The sequence below is a fragment of the Phalacrocorax aristotelis genome, chromosome 2, assembly GCF_949628215.1.
Source record: "Phalacrocorax aristotelis chromosome 2, bGulAri2.1, whole genome shotgun sequence".
NCBI lineage: Eukaryota > Metazoa > Chordata > Aves > Suliformes > Phalacrocoracidae > Phalacrocorax > Phalacrocorax aristotelis.
The window spans coordinates 38914714-38930300 of record NC_134277.1 but is presented as its reverse complement, the minus strand read 5'-3'; the positions used below and the strand labels follow the sequence as shown (position 1 = coordinate 38930300).

Genomic DNA, 15587 nt, shown 5'->3' with positions numbered 1-15587 from the left:
AGCGCTTCCCATGTAAGGGGTCACTCTACAGCCAACATTTTTTCTGAGGGAACCCACACAAGGGGACCTGCCAAATAGCTTCCTGGCAGCTAATGAAGTAATTGTTTTAAGAGAATGACAGGACCAGTGTTCCACGATTTCATCTACAATAATGATTAACCATGATCTCAGTCTCCATTGCACAAAGTTCTGCAATCTGAACCCGCTGGGTTGAAAAGGTCATCGAGCAATGTGTGTACTTAGATAGGCTGCGTCTACACCAGCCTCGTTCCTCTACTTCTAGCAGGGGAAGTACTATGCAAAAGTTGTTACAAACCTCTTCCCGTCATTTTAGCCACTGCCTAGTCCTGGCATTAGTCCCAAATAATGAGGTGTTTCAGTGCTAGCAGAAACGGTGCCCGCTCTGCACTAGCACCTACCTGCTTGAAGTGTGCCAGTAAACACAATGGCAGGGAACAAAAGATAAAATAGCACAGCAGGAGTGACTCTCTTCTACATCTATATTCCAGTGCTCATTTCAAACACCACCAGCAATCAATGCCACTGCACTCAATAAAAGCCCTCTTCATTTTACATTAGCGCCACCCCATCAGACAAGGTAAAATCTTGTATACTTAAAGGTTCAATTGTTCCTGCTACAAATGAGCAGTGGGCTTATTAACAGGGGTGTATTTAAAGTTTTCCAGTGTGGGTTGCTAAATTTTTGTACCTGAATGCAAAAATGCAACAGAATCAATATGATGATTTATACCTACTGAGCCATTCAGCTTTTCTGTGGGTATTTAACTTAGTGACACCCACATTTTAAACATAAATTCTGGCTGTTCCTTCACTGAAAGAAAATATGCCGTAATAGAAGCCACCAAAATGGAGGCAGTAGAAAAATCAAAGCTACTCTAAAATTGTTTCCCAGCAGTTCAGAAAGATCACAAGTCAGATGCCAAAAATACTCTGAGCTGGCTTCAGAAAATAATTTTGAACTTTACCTTCTGATTTCTAAATTTTTAGTATTCAAATTCGCAAGATTTCCTCTGCATCAGCTAAAACAGAAGTGAAAATCCTTACATAAACAAGAAAACCTGAGGCCCCGGCATTGCAATGAAAATGTCAAACAGCACAAGGCTGAAAATATTGCTGTGGGAGCTGGTGACACTACTGTTGTTTATTTTGTCTACCATAGCAGGGTCCCCAGAATGACAAGGGCTGTTATGAGTAGTGATAACAAAATATTCAACATGTGACAACCTACACATATCACGATTTAATCTCACTCAGTTCTAAGAACACTAGGCCATTTTCTGCTACCCGGTTACCTGTGTAGAAGCTACTGATCATTCTGAAACGCCTTTTAGCAACCACGCAAAATTACGGTCAGTCCAAGATGGGAGAACAGTGAGAAACTAACATTTCTTGCAATGTCACCTTCCAGCCACACAGAGAAGTCCAACTCAAGTGTCGCTATAATTCTGGGTTCTCTTTTAATTAAAAGGCTACACGCACAATAATAATTGACAGACGGAATTTAATATGTAGCCACCACATACCCTACAGATGGGGTACTGATTTTTCAGGGAAGTATTACCTTGTGATTAGAATGGTAAGTTAAGCTATTAGCTCTCTGCAGCTAGGCTGCTTCTAGTACCTGGGCTTGATCATTTACAGCTGGTACCTCTGTGACATGCTCCAATTTTCATACTTACATGGAAAATTATACAGATGAAACACAGACAGCAAGAATAAGAAAAATAAATTTAAATGCTTTCCCTTCCGTTCAGACAACATGTACAACACACGATGTTATGAAGAAACCTGCAAAACAGAACTCACCACCTAAATACGTTAGAAGTGGTGACCCAAGAGATCTCAAGTAAAGCATTCAAGAAGATTAGCACGTATGAATATATGTAGTACATGCCTCCGTACCTGTCCAGATGAAACATACAGAGCAATGACAACCCAGTATTTATGTTTTCTTTACATCTTCCCCCCCTTTCACAGCTCCCACTTACCCTTTCTGTATTTGCTGCTACAGGAGTAGAAGGCTACAGCAGCAACACTTTGAGACGCCACAGCTATCCAATCCCACATTTTCCACTGCCTGAAAATTAACTCAGATAAACCTCACAAAGACACAGCATTTTTTCCACATAATTCCCTCTCACTCCTTTATGAAAGCAGACTGGTGCGAGATGTGATACGTTATTAAAACACTATAAATCAGTTCCTTTATTTTGGCTGGAACAAAGCACTCTTAAAGTTTTCAGCTGTACCTTGCCCAGTCCTTAGCACAGTCTGTACGATGACCAGTCACCAACAAGATTACCAAGTCCGCACTCTCGCTCCAGTATGTTTTACCTAGCAGCAATAAATATTATGATTTAATATCTCCTGACCTAGGGACTTCACGACAAAGTACTAAATCTCATCCTACTCACAGCTCACATAAAATTTTAATAAACACATTCCTAAATACTTTGTAATTGGCACTATGCATGACTCTGTTAAGCTTTCAGTGTTATGTCTGTACGCCTAGGAGTCTGAATAAAAACCTGAGAAATTAGCTTCATTTTAAAAATAAATAATTAGCAGGCACACACACACATTTATGCATACACACACACTTATATGTGCACATTCTCTTTCTCATATTTGGTAAGACCAAATCAAAATACCACATATCATCAGTATCTTCAGCCAAGCTGTTTTACATATGCTTTTTTTTTCTTTTTCCAGAGCACAGTAGTACTAAATGTCATAGGAGCAAAACCAACTCCCACACAACTTCAGAGAAGCACTGTGCCTCCCTGAATTTCTTGGGAAGGTTGAGGAAAACAACTCAACAAGGTTTGCACTCTGACAACTGCATGAAGGAGGGGAAAACACCCCATCCCCACAAGGAAAACTATCAGCTGATGTTTTCCCTAACATTGGGAATCCTACCTCTGTGTAAATTATGCATTTATCACAGTGTTATACCATGAGGAATTGCTCGTCTGAGTTTTTTATTACAAGACTAGAAAATAATGTCAGAATAACCTGGTAAACACTGACATATATTTATCTACTACAGCAATTCTATTTCTTTCCTTTTCTTTTTAACTAAATAAGGATACAGTAATCATTAAGATTAATCTACATGCCAGTCTAGTGTTCACCATTATTTCAAGTTTCACATTTCTCTCCCCAAAGTAAGCATGTTCCTTTCTTCTCCTGCTCTCCCAGTTTTTAGTATGCCGATAAGGCAAATAAACTCCTGGTGCTACTTTACTGCCTTTAATCATTTGATTCTCTGTGATATTTTGGGGCTTAATTTCTATGCTAAGACTTTAATAACACCAATTCTAAAGAGAATAGAAGTATTCTCTTAAACTCCACAAACATATGAATCATTAAACAAATATCTTCTCTGAATAAGGCACAACCCAGCAGGGCTGCTACACATACACACTTCCTTCAATATTAACATTTTAATAGGTGATGACTGATCCTAACATTAGGAATTCAAATGTACAGACAAAGGCTGCATAGCAGTGAGCAGCCTCCACTCCACATAAAAATTCTGTCTTGATCCTCTCTTGGGACATTAAACAGAAAATTTTTAATCAGTCTCAATGGTGGTATCTACTCCAGGAAATATGACAAACCAAAACTAACCAGCATAGCTCATATGCCCAACTAAAAGGCAAAAGGCGTAAAAAGAAAGAGAGGGGGAATAAAAATAAGTTTTTCAGGAGCAGAAAGCTTAAAAACCAACCAAACAAAATGCCAAACAAAAAAAAACCCAAACAAAAAACTATGAATGTGATACACATGTGCCTATAAAATTGTAAGAGCTTTAGGACAGACATCCTAATGACTCCTTTCTAAGTTTTCTTTATTAGGGTGGAAGGGCAAAGGGAGTAAAAGATCTGAATTCTCTAAGCCAGTGCCAGGAAATAAGTTGGGGCACAGTTTCATTCTGCCTACTCATCCCTCTCATCTTTATCTATGACCCACAGAAGGCAGGCATTTGAAGATATGCTCAATTAATCCAATAGCTATTTTTACATTTTGACTTAGCCACCTACATCTGCGATCGCAGATACCCTACCATTCCCTCCTGAAAAAGCCACTTCATTTTAAGTACACTCTAACAGCCAGTAGCTTTTCAGCTGTTGGGCACAGGTGGCTCCTAGCATGTCTTAAATACCATCTCCAAATCACTTTAGTATTGCCTTGCAGCAACTTCTGTGAACAGAATTTGGTACAAATACTTACAGAATATCTGCAAGGCCAAAATCTTTGAAAATTGTAAGAAAGAACCTAACTGCCTTCCGCCTTAAGAGGGAGTCGATAGTACAAAAAGGTCAAGTGTCAACAGTGCTTAGGATTTCAATGAAGTACGGACTGAAAAATCATTTGGGACCATGGCTTATAATATTCACTAAGACAATATACAGGGGAAAAAAAGGTAATGTAGTGACTATTTCTGCTAAAAATATCTTAATAATGAAAGTAAGAGGAAAGTACAGCTATTATCAATATAATCAGAAAAGCAAGACAAGACTACAGTACCATGCATTAGTATCAGAAGATTAGACAGGATTCTAAAACCTCTACCTACACAGAGACATTTCTCTTTCAGCCTAAATCAAGTAAGTTAAACTAGAGGATTGCCTGCATATCAATACTGCATTTAAAACCTAACTTTTATTTGCTAATATGTAAATGTTATGTTTATTTTTAATTATGTTGTGGTTTAGCCCCAGACAGCAACTAAGCGCCACACAGCCGCTCACCCACTCTCCCCGCCCCAGTGGGATGGGGGAGAGAATCAGAAGAGCAAAAGTAAGAAAACTCATGGGTTGAGATAAGAACAGTTTATTATTATAAATATTACAGTATAATAAAAATCACACTACTGTTTACTTTGGAACATTTCCAGGTGTTGGCCAAATAAAACTTATTTGGTTTGAAGGTTTTCCTTAAACCTAAGTGCCTGACAGAATTTTTCTTCTCCTATCCTCGAACTGTAGATTTAGCAGCTGTAACAACAGCTGGGCAGTTTAGCAGCTGTAAAAGACAGATGACAAGCTCTAGAAAATAGCTTTCTAGTAAAAGAAAATAGGGTCTGTAGCAAGTTTTCATGGATTCCCCAATTACAGGGCTTTACTCTGCAACTTGGCACCAACTGGAGAGCTGACTCTTTCATACTGCGCTTTTGCCAAACTCACCAGGCAGACTACAGATCCTCTCAAAATTAGCCTTCTCTGATTCAGTTTTGACAGGGGAAAATCCTTTTGCTGTTACAGAAAAACAACAATGTTCTGTCACATTATTTCACTAATTCTTTAAGTTGGTTCACGTGCTCTTTTCACTTGGAAGGCTTTAATATCAGACATTAATTAGAAATACATTTGGTTTGTATCACATCACCAAAAAAAAGCTGACCCTAAGTTCTGTATATCTTACATGCAGAAGATCACATTTGAAATAGAATGATCTAACTAAAATATGGAAATACACTATAAGCCTTCTTGTATCAAAACCGTATCATAGTAGTGGGTTTAGTCGTCAGAAAAGGAGGGGAAACGAAAAACCAAACTTGTTCATAGTGGTCCTTAGGTGTCCTCTAGCTTTCTCAAGTTTTCTACAATCAGCATATGTTAGAGGAGCCTAAAAACGTCTCTGATACTTACTGAGCTAAATTTATTAGGATGAGAACCCTTGCAATTAAAATTGGGGGCATTAAGTTGCTCACAAAATTCAGTCCACTAATTTCAGTATCTAACTATAGGTTGTGTACCAACCCAGAAGAGCTGCTAATTGAAAACACTGCTCGTGGTGCACAAAGTTAAGCCAGAATGAGAAAAGGAATTAAGCACTGCTTATTTCATGTGCTGTCTTTATCTTCCTCCTCTTCACCTCCACAATTCATGGAGAGGTTTACAAAATGGTTCAGCCTGGAAAGTAGCAGAGAGAAATATGCAAGGAAACCTCCTTCTGGAAGAAGATAACATAAGAACATTATCAAACAAAATCAAAAGACCTTCATGGGAACAAAACAGGCAGAGATGCCAGAGGGTTCAAGGGAGAAATACAGTTATTTTAAACAAAGAAACCCCCAAAAAACCCCAATATTTTGAAGTACATTTGAAGTATCACATACTGTTTTGCTACAGGGACTAACATACACTGCAAGTAAGTATAGCACTGACAGAAAAATATATGAAAAAAAGTCAGGAGAGGTTTTATGTCTTGAACACAACCATGCCAGGTTTCACTATTTCAAAAACGGTCTAAGAATTTCAGTGCAGAAACAAGCTATGAACAAATGACTGCAGAATAAAAGGAATGACAAACATGTTTTATCACAGGTACAATCATTGACTGTGAAGGTACGAAAATGTAATACCCTGAAACTCCACTCAGAGCATCCCTCTGATTGCAAATAGGCTGGCAGGGCACATGTTCTACTTCATGACACACAGAGTAATGATCTGTTACAAGCCATAATTGTTCCTGCACATGTATAAAAGCATATTGTGCTGTATCACCAGGAAGACGGCATGTGCTAGAAAGAGCAACACCTACAGCTGAACACTGTGAGTCTTAACAGAAGCTGTAAGAAAGATGAAGAAATTAACACTTACCACCTGCACATTACCAATACAAAAATTAGTTCTCTGTGGCTGGAGTATTCACGAATGCTAAATTCTCACCACATGCACTCTAATGCAATCATCTCCAAGCTTTTTGGTCCCACACCCCGAACAGTAAAACAATTTTTGAGCAGGCACCCCAGTATACATATATTTTATAAATTATACACGTATATGACTGAAGTTCTAATATTTTCTTCCCACACCCCAATGGATTACCTCACGCACCCCACTTTGGAGACCATTGCTCTAATGAACAGAAGAACAAAAGGCAGCAAAACAAGCATCTGCCCCAGATATTTGCTATGAATATCCACGCCAAAAATCTGGGGGCCCTAAGCTGGCTACTATAGCTGAGCTTTTGCTAATAGATACGAAAAGTCAATCTTACCAGAGGCGGTGGTGGAGGGGGCCCTCCAGAAGGTGGTGGTGGAGGAGGAGGTGGTGGCGGCGGTGGCGGCACAGGCATCCGTTAGGATTTCTAGCTTCACGCAGTTATGAAAAATATAGACGAAGTCTATGTCCTTGAGGGGAAGGAAGGGAGGAGAAAGAAAAGTGGGAAAAATAAAAATAAAAAAAAGAAGAGGAATGTGTTTATACACTGTAAGCTGAAGATCAGCCAAATTTCTAGCTCTCAGCAGACTGAAGACTTTTATACTGCACTGTTCCAAAACTACAGTATGAACAGCCTCATTATAGTTATCTGATGACAACATTCATCTAAAGAGCAAGCTCACAGATCTGGACAAGTGCCATAAATACCAAATGCATAGATGCCAACCTGTCCAGCTTTAACTATTACGCCTTGCCTTACTCTAGCCCACAGCCCTGAAATGCAATTCTGCAGAGAAGAAATCACAGTCAACCACATGTAGACACTCTGCTGGGACAAAAACTCCATTGACTTTGAGCCAGAGATTTGCTGCTCTAGGGACAGAGTAAAGAACTGTGTAAGGTTCACTGGACTTGCTCCAATGTTAAAAAGAAAGAAAAAAGAAAAGAAAATACCCCATGACTGAATAATAAATGAAGAAATAGTTCTACAAATTAAAGCTTCTATTACCAAATGACAGCATATAAGGACCAGACATTTAAGTATTAGTCACATGTGTTTTCCCCACCATTTTTAAATGTTAACTTTTCACAAGCCTTTAGTAATACATTGACTAAAAAGACTTATGTCTTCTAACATAAGCTATATGTTTTTTTAAATCTCTTGCAGAATGACAGTGCATCATTCACTGATTTTTATCTCTAACCTAGCCCCCAGCATGACTGCATCCACTCTCAGTCTGAAGTCACCTGTGAAGTTAACAAGCAACCCCTGTATCAGTAAAATTGCAAATGAAAGTACTAGGCAGTGCCAAAGAGAGCCCCCTGCAAGCCATAGTCGATAACTTTTTTATTTTGACAGTGACTCTTGGCTAAATGCTTCAAACATGGTTTTAAATCTAGTTTTATGTCCATGGTGCCATGACTGTCTTCTGAGACTCTTTACAATGTCACGTGAAACAGTGTCAAAAGCCCTACAATAACACCAAGTATGACATCTGCTATTTCTTTCCTTTCTGTAAGGCTTTTTCTTAGCAGGAAATTACATTGATTTGACACATTTGTTCTTTATATAGTTGTTTTCCTGTCTCCTCCAAGCATTTAGAAATATTTTACTCATTTTGATGTTTTTCTAGAAATTGATGTTAAGTTGAAGGGACCACAATTCCCAGGCCTTATTCCCCTCATCCCTTCCTTCATTTTTAAAAGCAGGCACTCTGCGCTTTTCCAGCTGCCTGAAACCTTTTGGTCAAGCAATTTAAGAATCACCTGTGTAAGCAGGAGAAATGAGACAGTTCAATACGGAGAGCTTCAGGACAGAGGACAAGACAGAAGTGAGACAAGTTATAATCTTTAGAGGAATATCTGGCTGTTTTGTTAGAGAGGGATAGGTTAGAAGAGGTAATAAAGTTAAAAGGTATATGCTACCTTGTCCACTTCCTAGCAAGTGTACACGAACAATAGCCAGACAATACCCAAGTATTTCCCTTCTGCTGCATCTTTTACAATACTCGATGGAAGACCGATCAAAAATCGACTATGCAGAGCCTCTACAACATTTCCTTTCTCCCATGAGAGATTGCTATGCAAAGGACTAGCATATCAAAGCACTCTGAATCTGTAACAGAATTGGTTACAATCACTTCAATAATGGCTTAATGAAGCTTTCCAAGAAAGCCGGCATCACAGCATCGCCACCGTTCCACCCTCACTGTTGCCCTATGCAAAAAGCTATTATCAGAAGATACCTCTTTTCTTCAATTAAGTCATTCAAAAACATGGACATAAGGAGAATGAGTCTTCCCAGCTAATAATATGTTTCGGGTTAGTATCTTCCTACCCTGCAATAGAGGCCTTTTGTCTTCATTAAGGATTTAGATTGGGAAATATGCTCTTAGTCAAATTAGAAAAAAAATACAACCCACGCTTCTGTGACAGACCATGTGCATGGCAGCAGGAGGTAAAGCACACTGGAGGCGAGTAGCAGTGGGAGAAAGGAAATGGGAATCAGCTCTTAGTGTTTAGAAGTCACAGTCTGAAATGCTGTCAGCTGACTTTTCTAGCACTCTCTCTCTCCAGTCCCAGCCCCAGCACCCATGCCTCCAAGTGAGGCAGCCTAAGTTCCAGAACCAAAAACTGGGGGGGCCATCTACAACCCAAAATTGAATGCACAGGAAGTGTTCACTTCACCATGTATTCCACTCTCCTATCCTGAATCCTCCTATCCTCAGGAGAAGAATGCATTTCGGGGGGCTATAAGCCACAGCCCGTGAATGAAATATTGGGGACGTCCTATAGCTTTCCTCCCATGCTGTTTTGGATCCTCTACAAATGAACTATCTTTCAGAAAATTCTGTGTATGTGCCTTGCTTTGTCTCTTATCACAAATTCAGAGGCTCAGTGTCCTGACCTTGGTGTGCTTTTGTGCACACAGGCAAATTCATGTGTTTTTTACACTGGTACTATTACAGCGTGAGGGTGATTACATCTAATAGCTACACAATGAAGAAACATTTTCCATGTAAGGGTTCTATTTGTTCAAAAGAGCTTTGGAAGGAGTGCTGTCATTCACACAAGCAGACACTGAGAGCAAAGAAAGACTGTACACAGATAAAGGGAGGCCTCTTCAAACTAACGTACAATTTAAAAAATAGGCTCTTAAAATTTACAAATGACTGCATGTTCTCCACATTTAATATGTAGGACTGGGTACGAGAACCTCTTTTGTGTCACTGCACCTATCTCACATGGTTTGTAATGAAATGAAATTACAGAGAAGGCTGCAACACTCTCGATATATCAATATACATTATTTGGAAGCCTCTCTTTCTTGGTTAAAGGCTATATTTCATTTGCCCCCCTCCCAATCAAGTCACTAGTACAAATATGGTTGGCAATTTCAGACAATAGCCTCAGAACATGCCAGGGTAATGGATTTGCATATTATAAGCTAAATAAATACTGAATTAAAAACAAAAAAGGAGTATCACATTGATCAGTTCTAGTGACTGTTAAGATCCAGCGAAGAGGGAAATGCCACAAAGGGTCCTTAAGGTACATGTGCCCTTTCTCCTCTCCTTTAAATATATATATTTTTATAATTGGAAGAGAGGGGTCTGAACTATCCCTGAGGCACAGAAATAAAAATATGCAGTTTAAAAAGTTGGCAATAGGTGGAGGGGAGAAACCTGTATGTTTAGCCTCAGTTTTCTCAGGCAAAAAGCAATGTAAATCTTCCCTTGACTTCCACATCACAAAACAGAATCAGGCCCAACAATTGCAGAATTTATTGCAAGGAAAAAACCCTGTGTTTTCTAGTCCACCTCCCCACCGAAGCAAGGTTGTACATTTTTTTTTAGTGCTTTCTGAAGTCTAATTTTAGGTGTCCCAAATAATGTGGCTTGTATTATTTCCCTTGGGAAGCTCTTTCACAGTCAAATAACTTATAGTTCAGATTGCCTGTCACACAGCCTAATTTCTCCTTTTCTTAATTTGATCCCATTTGCACTCCACTGCAGCTAACTCTACTTTGTACCAAGCAAAACAGTTTCTTCTACCCCCCAGCACCAGCTTTGTGAAATATAAGAATTACAATTCAGGAGTACATTTACAAGGACTAATTATATTTTTTGAGCTGTTTTACTTCTTATAACGTTCACTGACTGATGGGACGACTTGTTACTGTTCTCCGATCTCAAAACAATTGGTCTTTTTTGTCCTCTTGGTAAGGGTAATTCTAAGACTGGTAATTTCAGGTGTCACAGACTGTTCCTTGCTTCTTCTCACAGTGCTTCCTTGAATAGCAGCTGGGTTTAAGTAAGAACAGCAAGTGCAGTCCTCAATATAGAACCCAAGCTCCAAATTTCTGAAGGCCCAGATAAAGTCTCCACCCAGACTTTCATTTTGAAATGTCAGGCAAGATGGACCAGATGCAGATCTATCTTCTTCATGAACTGCTCTCAGCCCTGTGCTGGATTCACCTGTGGTAAATTCAGTACATCTGCCTACGCTTTTATATGGATTTGGTCTCACCTTGCCCAGGCACCAGATGTAGACAAGCTCTGATCCAAAAGCTTCCCACAGGTCTCCTTCTACAGTGTCACTGCCACAGTGCTGGGCTCACACTTAGACAAAGTCCTGCCGGGAGCACAGAGCCACACTAAGAAACAATGCGGTTTTTGGACAGCAGCCGATACGCCTCCTGCCACACTAACGCCCAGCAGAACCACCACGGGTCTGTCTGCAAGGGCTATGCTAAAGTACCTTTACCCGTCATGGAAAGGCAAGCCATGGATCAGCTGTGCCTTCAATTTGGAACAACCTCTAGAAGGAGAAAGGACAGGGATAAAAATCACAACTATTTAAATGCACATGATATGCATTTATACACAAAATTATTTCTTAACTAGTAGGGTTTATTTTGTTGGGTTTTTCGTTGTTTTTTTTCTTTTACATGGCTATAGTCCTTAGGTCTTTAGGTGGTATAGTCATTAATATATAACAACACATTTGGAATTGAAAATGCCACCCTTTTAATCAATTTGGAGAAAGGACTGCAAAACAACTGATTCATTATTACTGGATTTGCAATCACTGCAACTGTGCACTCTGAGCTAGGTAATTCAGCTTTGGGGAAATTCAGAGATTTTTTTTTTTTTTTTGCTTCAGAGTGAAGGCTGGGGTAGATATTTCACAAGTGTGCAGGAAAGCTTACCTAAAACATTATCATTTTCTTGATTAAAAACTAAGAAAAAAAGCAGACCACAAACTCTGGTTTTAACTTTTAATCAGCTTTCATATAATCAAATATCATTTCCCCATTAACTATACTGTTCTAAGTTACAGCTTTTAAGTCCTTGTATTTTAACAGAAAACAAAGAATTTCAAAATTACACAGGAGAAACAGCATCAATAAGCATCTGCTCGACTTCCACCATCTGAAAAGTAGACAATGAGCCCAATTGTGGCCCCATTTGTTCCTGTCAAACATCACTGAAGAACAGCTGAAATCACTGGTACAAGCACACCACAGGTCTTTTAAAGACAGTACAACACATGTAGAGGCAGAGAAGAGAAAAAACAGAGTAGTAGACATGTGCTACACAGATCAGTTTTTCTTCTGTCACTATCACACAACTCGAAATGACTTGGAAAAAGCTTCTGTTAGAAAGGAACCAGTTTAGATTTTAAGTATAACAGAACCAAAGTATGTATTTTTCAAGCGCCAGATGCTACATTTCTTTCTACCATTTTCAGTGTGAATTCCTTTTTGTGTTTAGAGAACAGAATAAGGAAGAATCAAGGTAAAGCCTCCGAGTACCCTCATAGTCACTCTCCCCTCTGCAAAAATAACCCTGTCCACAATATACTTGACAGTCTCTGCTGTATTTGAGAGATTTAAGAGCAGTGCAGAAGCATGAAACTGTTCGCTTCTTTTACAGCTCACGAGAAATGCAAACCCTCATATACTTACCTATCTTACTAGATATCTTTTAAGACATTCACAGGTATACTCCTACAGCTGAATAAGAAAACATTAGCCTTTCACCATTTCCTAACAGACAGTATCTGGATTGCACAAAACTTGTGAGAAAAATTTTTGCTCTCAGTCACCATTTACATCACTGCAACTAAAGGCAGATTCTGGCTTTTTCATTTCCGTTGAAATGTACAACCCTCGGGTGCTCCTCCTCCATTTAATATCTGATGAAACACTCCTTAGCAGCATCTGTCTACACAGGGTCCCTGGAATTATCTCACAGCATGTAACAGTACCCTGCATTTAAGCCAAGGAACATAAGTTCTCTGCAGTTTGGACTACTTCCACCAGGCTTGATCCAGCTAAGGGCTGCATCCCCTTTCTGCCTGAAAAAACCAGCATGACTCTTGTTCTGTCAGGAGCTTGATAACACTGCAACAAACCAGCTGGGGCTGACCTAGCACAGATTATAGGAATTTGAAGATGCCTTGCTTCCATGTGTGCCACGGGCAGACCTCTCTGCTGGGTTCCCTGAGAGCTAGAAATTAAAGTGCTATGTCTTGACAAACCTCCCTTCAGAGGCCAAGCTGCGCAGATGACTTCATGTCCCTATACACGACTATTTCAGGGTGTAGCTTCCTCTGCTCTGTGGAGATCTGCCATAGAAGACTAATTGCTGTAAGGAAGCAGCAGAAGAAAATTTGTTATCCTCTTTTAAATAAGGAGTAAGAGGAAAGAACAACACCTGAGAAGAAATATATTATGCTGACAGTAGCGCTAGCCTGTAGTTAGAGAGTGCAGAGACAAATGAGGTAAGTTAGAAGCAATTAGGACTTCCACAAAGACATGCCTTTGCAAATGAAACAATTTATACAAAGAGTTTCCTTTAAATATATCGTATCATCCATGCAAAGACAGACATGGCCTATTTCACTGCCAGATATATAAACAACGGTGAATTTGATATACAGTCATTAGAAAAGTTAATCATTGGCTCAAGTTAAATAAAGAAAGTGCAGCTCAGTGGAAGTTCAAGGTCATTGCCACATTCTGAAGACGACTGTTTTACACTCCTCAAGAGTTTCACTGTGAACAGCACTTGAGCTCTCTTAATAGAGGCAATCTGACGTTTCAAGTCAACACAAGTTTTGTGGTCTCTGCAGAGAAGTACATTGTATGTTTTAACATCGTTACTAATAATGTATTTCTTTATAGTTATTAACATATTTATTTACTATGATTCATATGATATAAAGAGAGATATTTGATAAGTATATCTGTACACGGAATGGTTTCAACCAAAGAAATTCCTGAAGTTGTTTAATCAATTCTCCTAACAGAAGAAAGTTTTGCTTCCGAATTAAGTAGCTAACATCAAAATAGAAAACCCAAACAAGGTAGTATTCAGCATCGTGCTTTTTATATTTTATATTTTTATATTTGCACAGAAAATGTCTTTTTTCAAATGCCAATTAAGTGAAAAGAATCTGCAAACGTGGGTATCAGAAGACTACAGGACTTTCAAAATCCATGTCTCATTTCTAAAATTTTCACTTTCAACCACATGATGTTTCATCAGAGATCCTATTTTAAACATTCGCAGCTTTCCATCTTGGAAATATAAATTTATAGAAACCTGCACGCATGCCACATCAGGCTGATATGTATCAGCTTAAGAAACACAGTCTAATACTGGCAATACAAGGAAAATAAATCTGGCAATCTAACATGAGCCATTCTTCCCTACAATACAGTATCGGTATCATGCCCCAGAGCATGGGTTGTGGTCACTGTACGCTGTAAGGAGAACTGTCTTTCATAAGGGATGTAAAACACGATGGTCTGGTTGCCTGCAGGAATAAGTTGCCAGGGAAATCCTCACCTCAAATAAAGAAAGGGAAGCTTTGATCCTGGTTTTCAGTGAAGTTGTGATTACTTAATATTCCTTCCAAATCTGTTTCCAATGGTGAAAATGCTAGCCGTGATGTCCCGACAAATTAAACTACTTCTGAACATGGTTATACATTCTTGCTTTCATGCTCTTATCTGTCAGTCCTGTTGAAACTGCTGTTCCATTTCAATGACATAGTTGGTAACCTCTTCTTAGGTGTTCTTTACATCAGAGTAGGGCTTCCACACGTGTAAGTAAAAGGTACATAAAACCCTACGTTATTAAGGAAGTCTCTCTACATTACCACAATGTTGCACTGTTAGTATTTTAACTAATTCCGTGTTACAAAATAAAGTGCAAAGTGCTCTTATTGGCCCTTAAGTGTCATAGCTAACACATCCATAAAACTTCCTATGTGCATAAAAGTGTAAATATGTTCAGCTGTTTTTAAAGGTAATGGACAAAATATCTAGTTCTGAACTTAAATCCATTTACTCAGGACAATGATTTCACTTTGTACAAAGAACCGCAAATTGGAAAGTCATTTGCAACTGTTAATTCCCTAAAAAATCCCTGACAAAAGATATTAGGATTTGTAGGCCTAGGTCTGAATTGCTAGCAAAACAAAGTTCTCAGAAGAAACATGAGTTTTATTGAATTCAAGATTCAACCCTTTGACTTACTAAAGGACTTCAGTTGCAATTCTTTGTGAAAGTAATTATATTCAGAGGAGAATGTGATTGATACCTACCTGTACACACAGGATAAGCAATGAACACTAGGAATCCAAAAATAGTCAACTAACTTTGCTGCCTGCTGAAGAAGGAAAGTAATTCTAGGGATTAATTGGCAATAGAAGATTTTTTTGAAGTTGTGTCTATCATAAAAACAAAGGAGCAAAGTGGTTTTCTACAGTTTTCCTTCTTTGAACAAGTAGATCAGAATTGGGTGCCAGAATCAGCTCCCAAGCACACTTCCAGTTCAGCCTGCTATGGTCAGACCAAGCAAGGGAAAGATAAGGACA

At 38.9% G+C, this 15587-nt stretch overlaps 1 protein-coding gene across 2 annotated transcripts in view; it reads right to left on the bottom strand.

Moving 5' to 3' along the window:
* WIPF3 (WAS/WASL interacting protein family member 3) overlaps positions 1 to 15587 on the bottom strand; it is a 38533-nt gene that overhangs the window by 16806 nt on the left and 6140 nt on the right. The window contains exons 2-3 of one of the 2 annotated variants that reach the window (XM_075083147.1): positions 11226 to 11330; positions 7033 to 7165 (exon numbers count right to left, since the gene is read on the bottom strand). In XM_075083147.1, coding sequence (XP_074939248.1) covers positions 7033 to 7110 — 78 coding nt within the window. In that variant the 5' untranslated portion in view covers positions 7111 to 7165; positions 11226 to 11330. The remainder of the gene's footprint in view (positions 1 to 7032; positions 7166 to 11225; positions 11331 to 15587) is intronic. The other variant, XM_075083146.1, reaches the window with a different exon arrangement.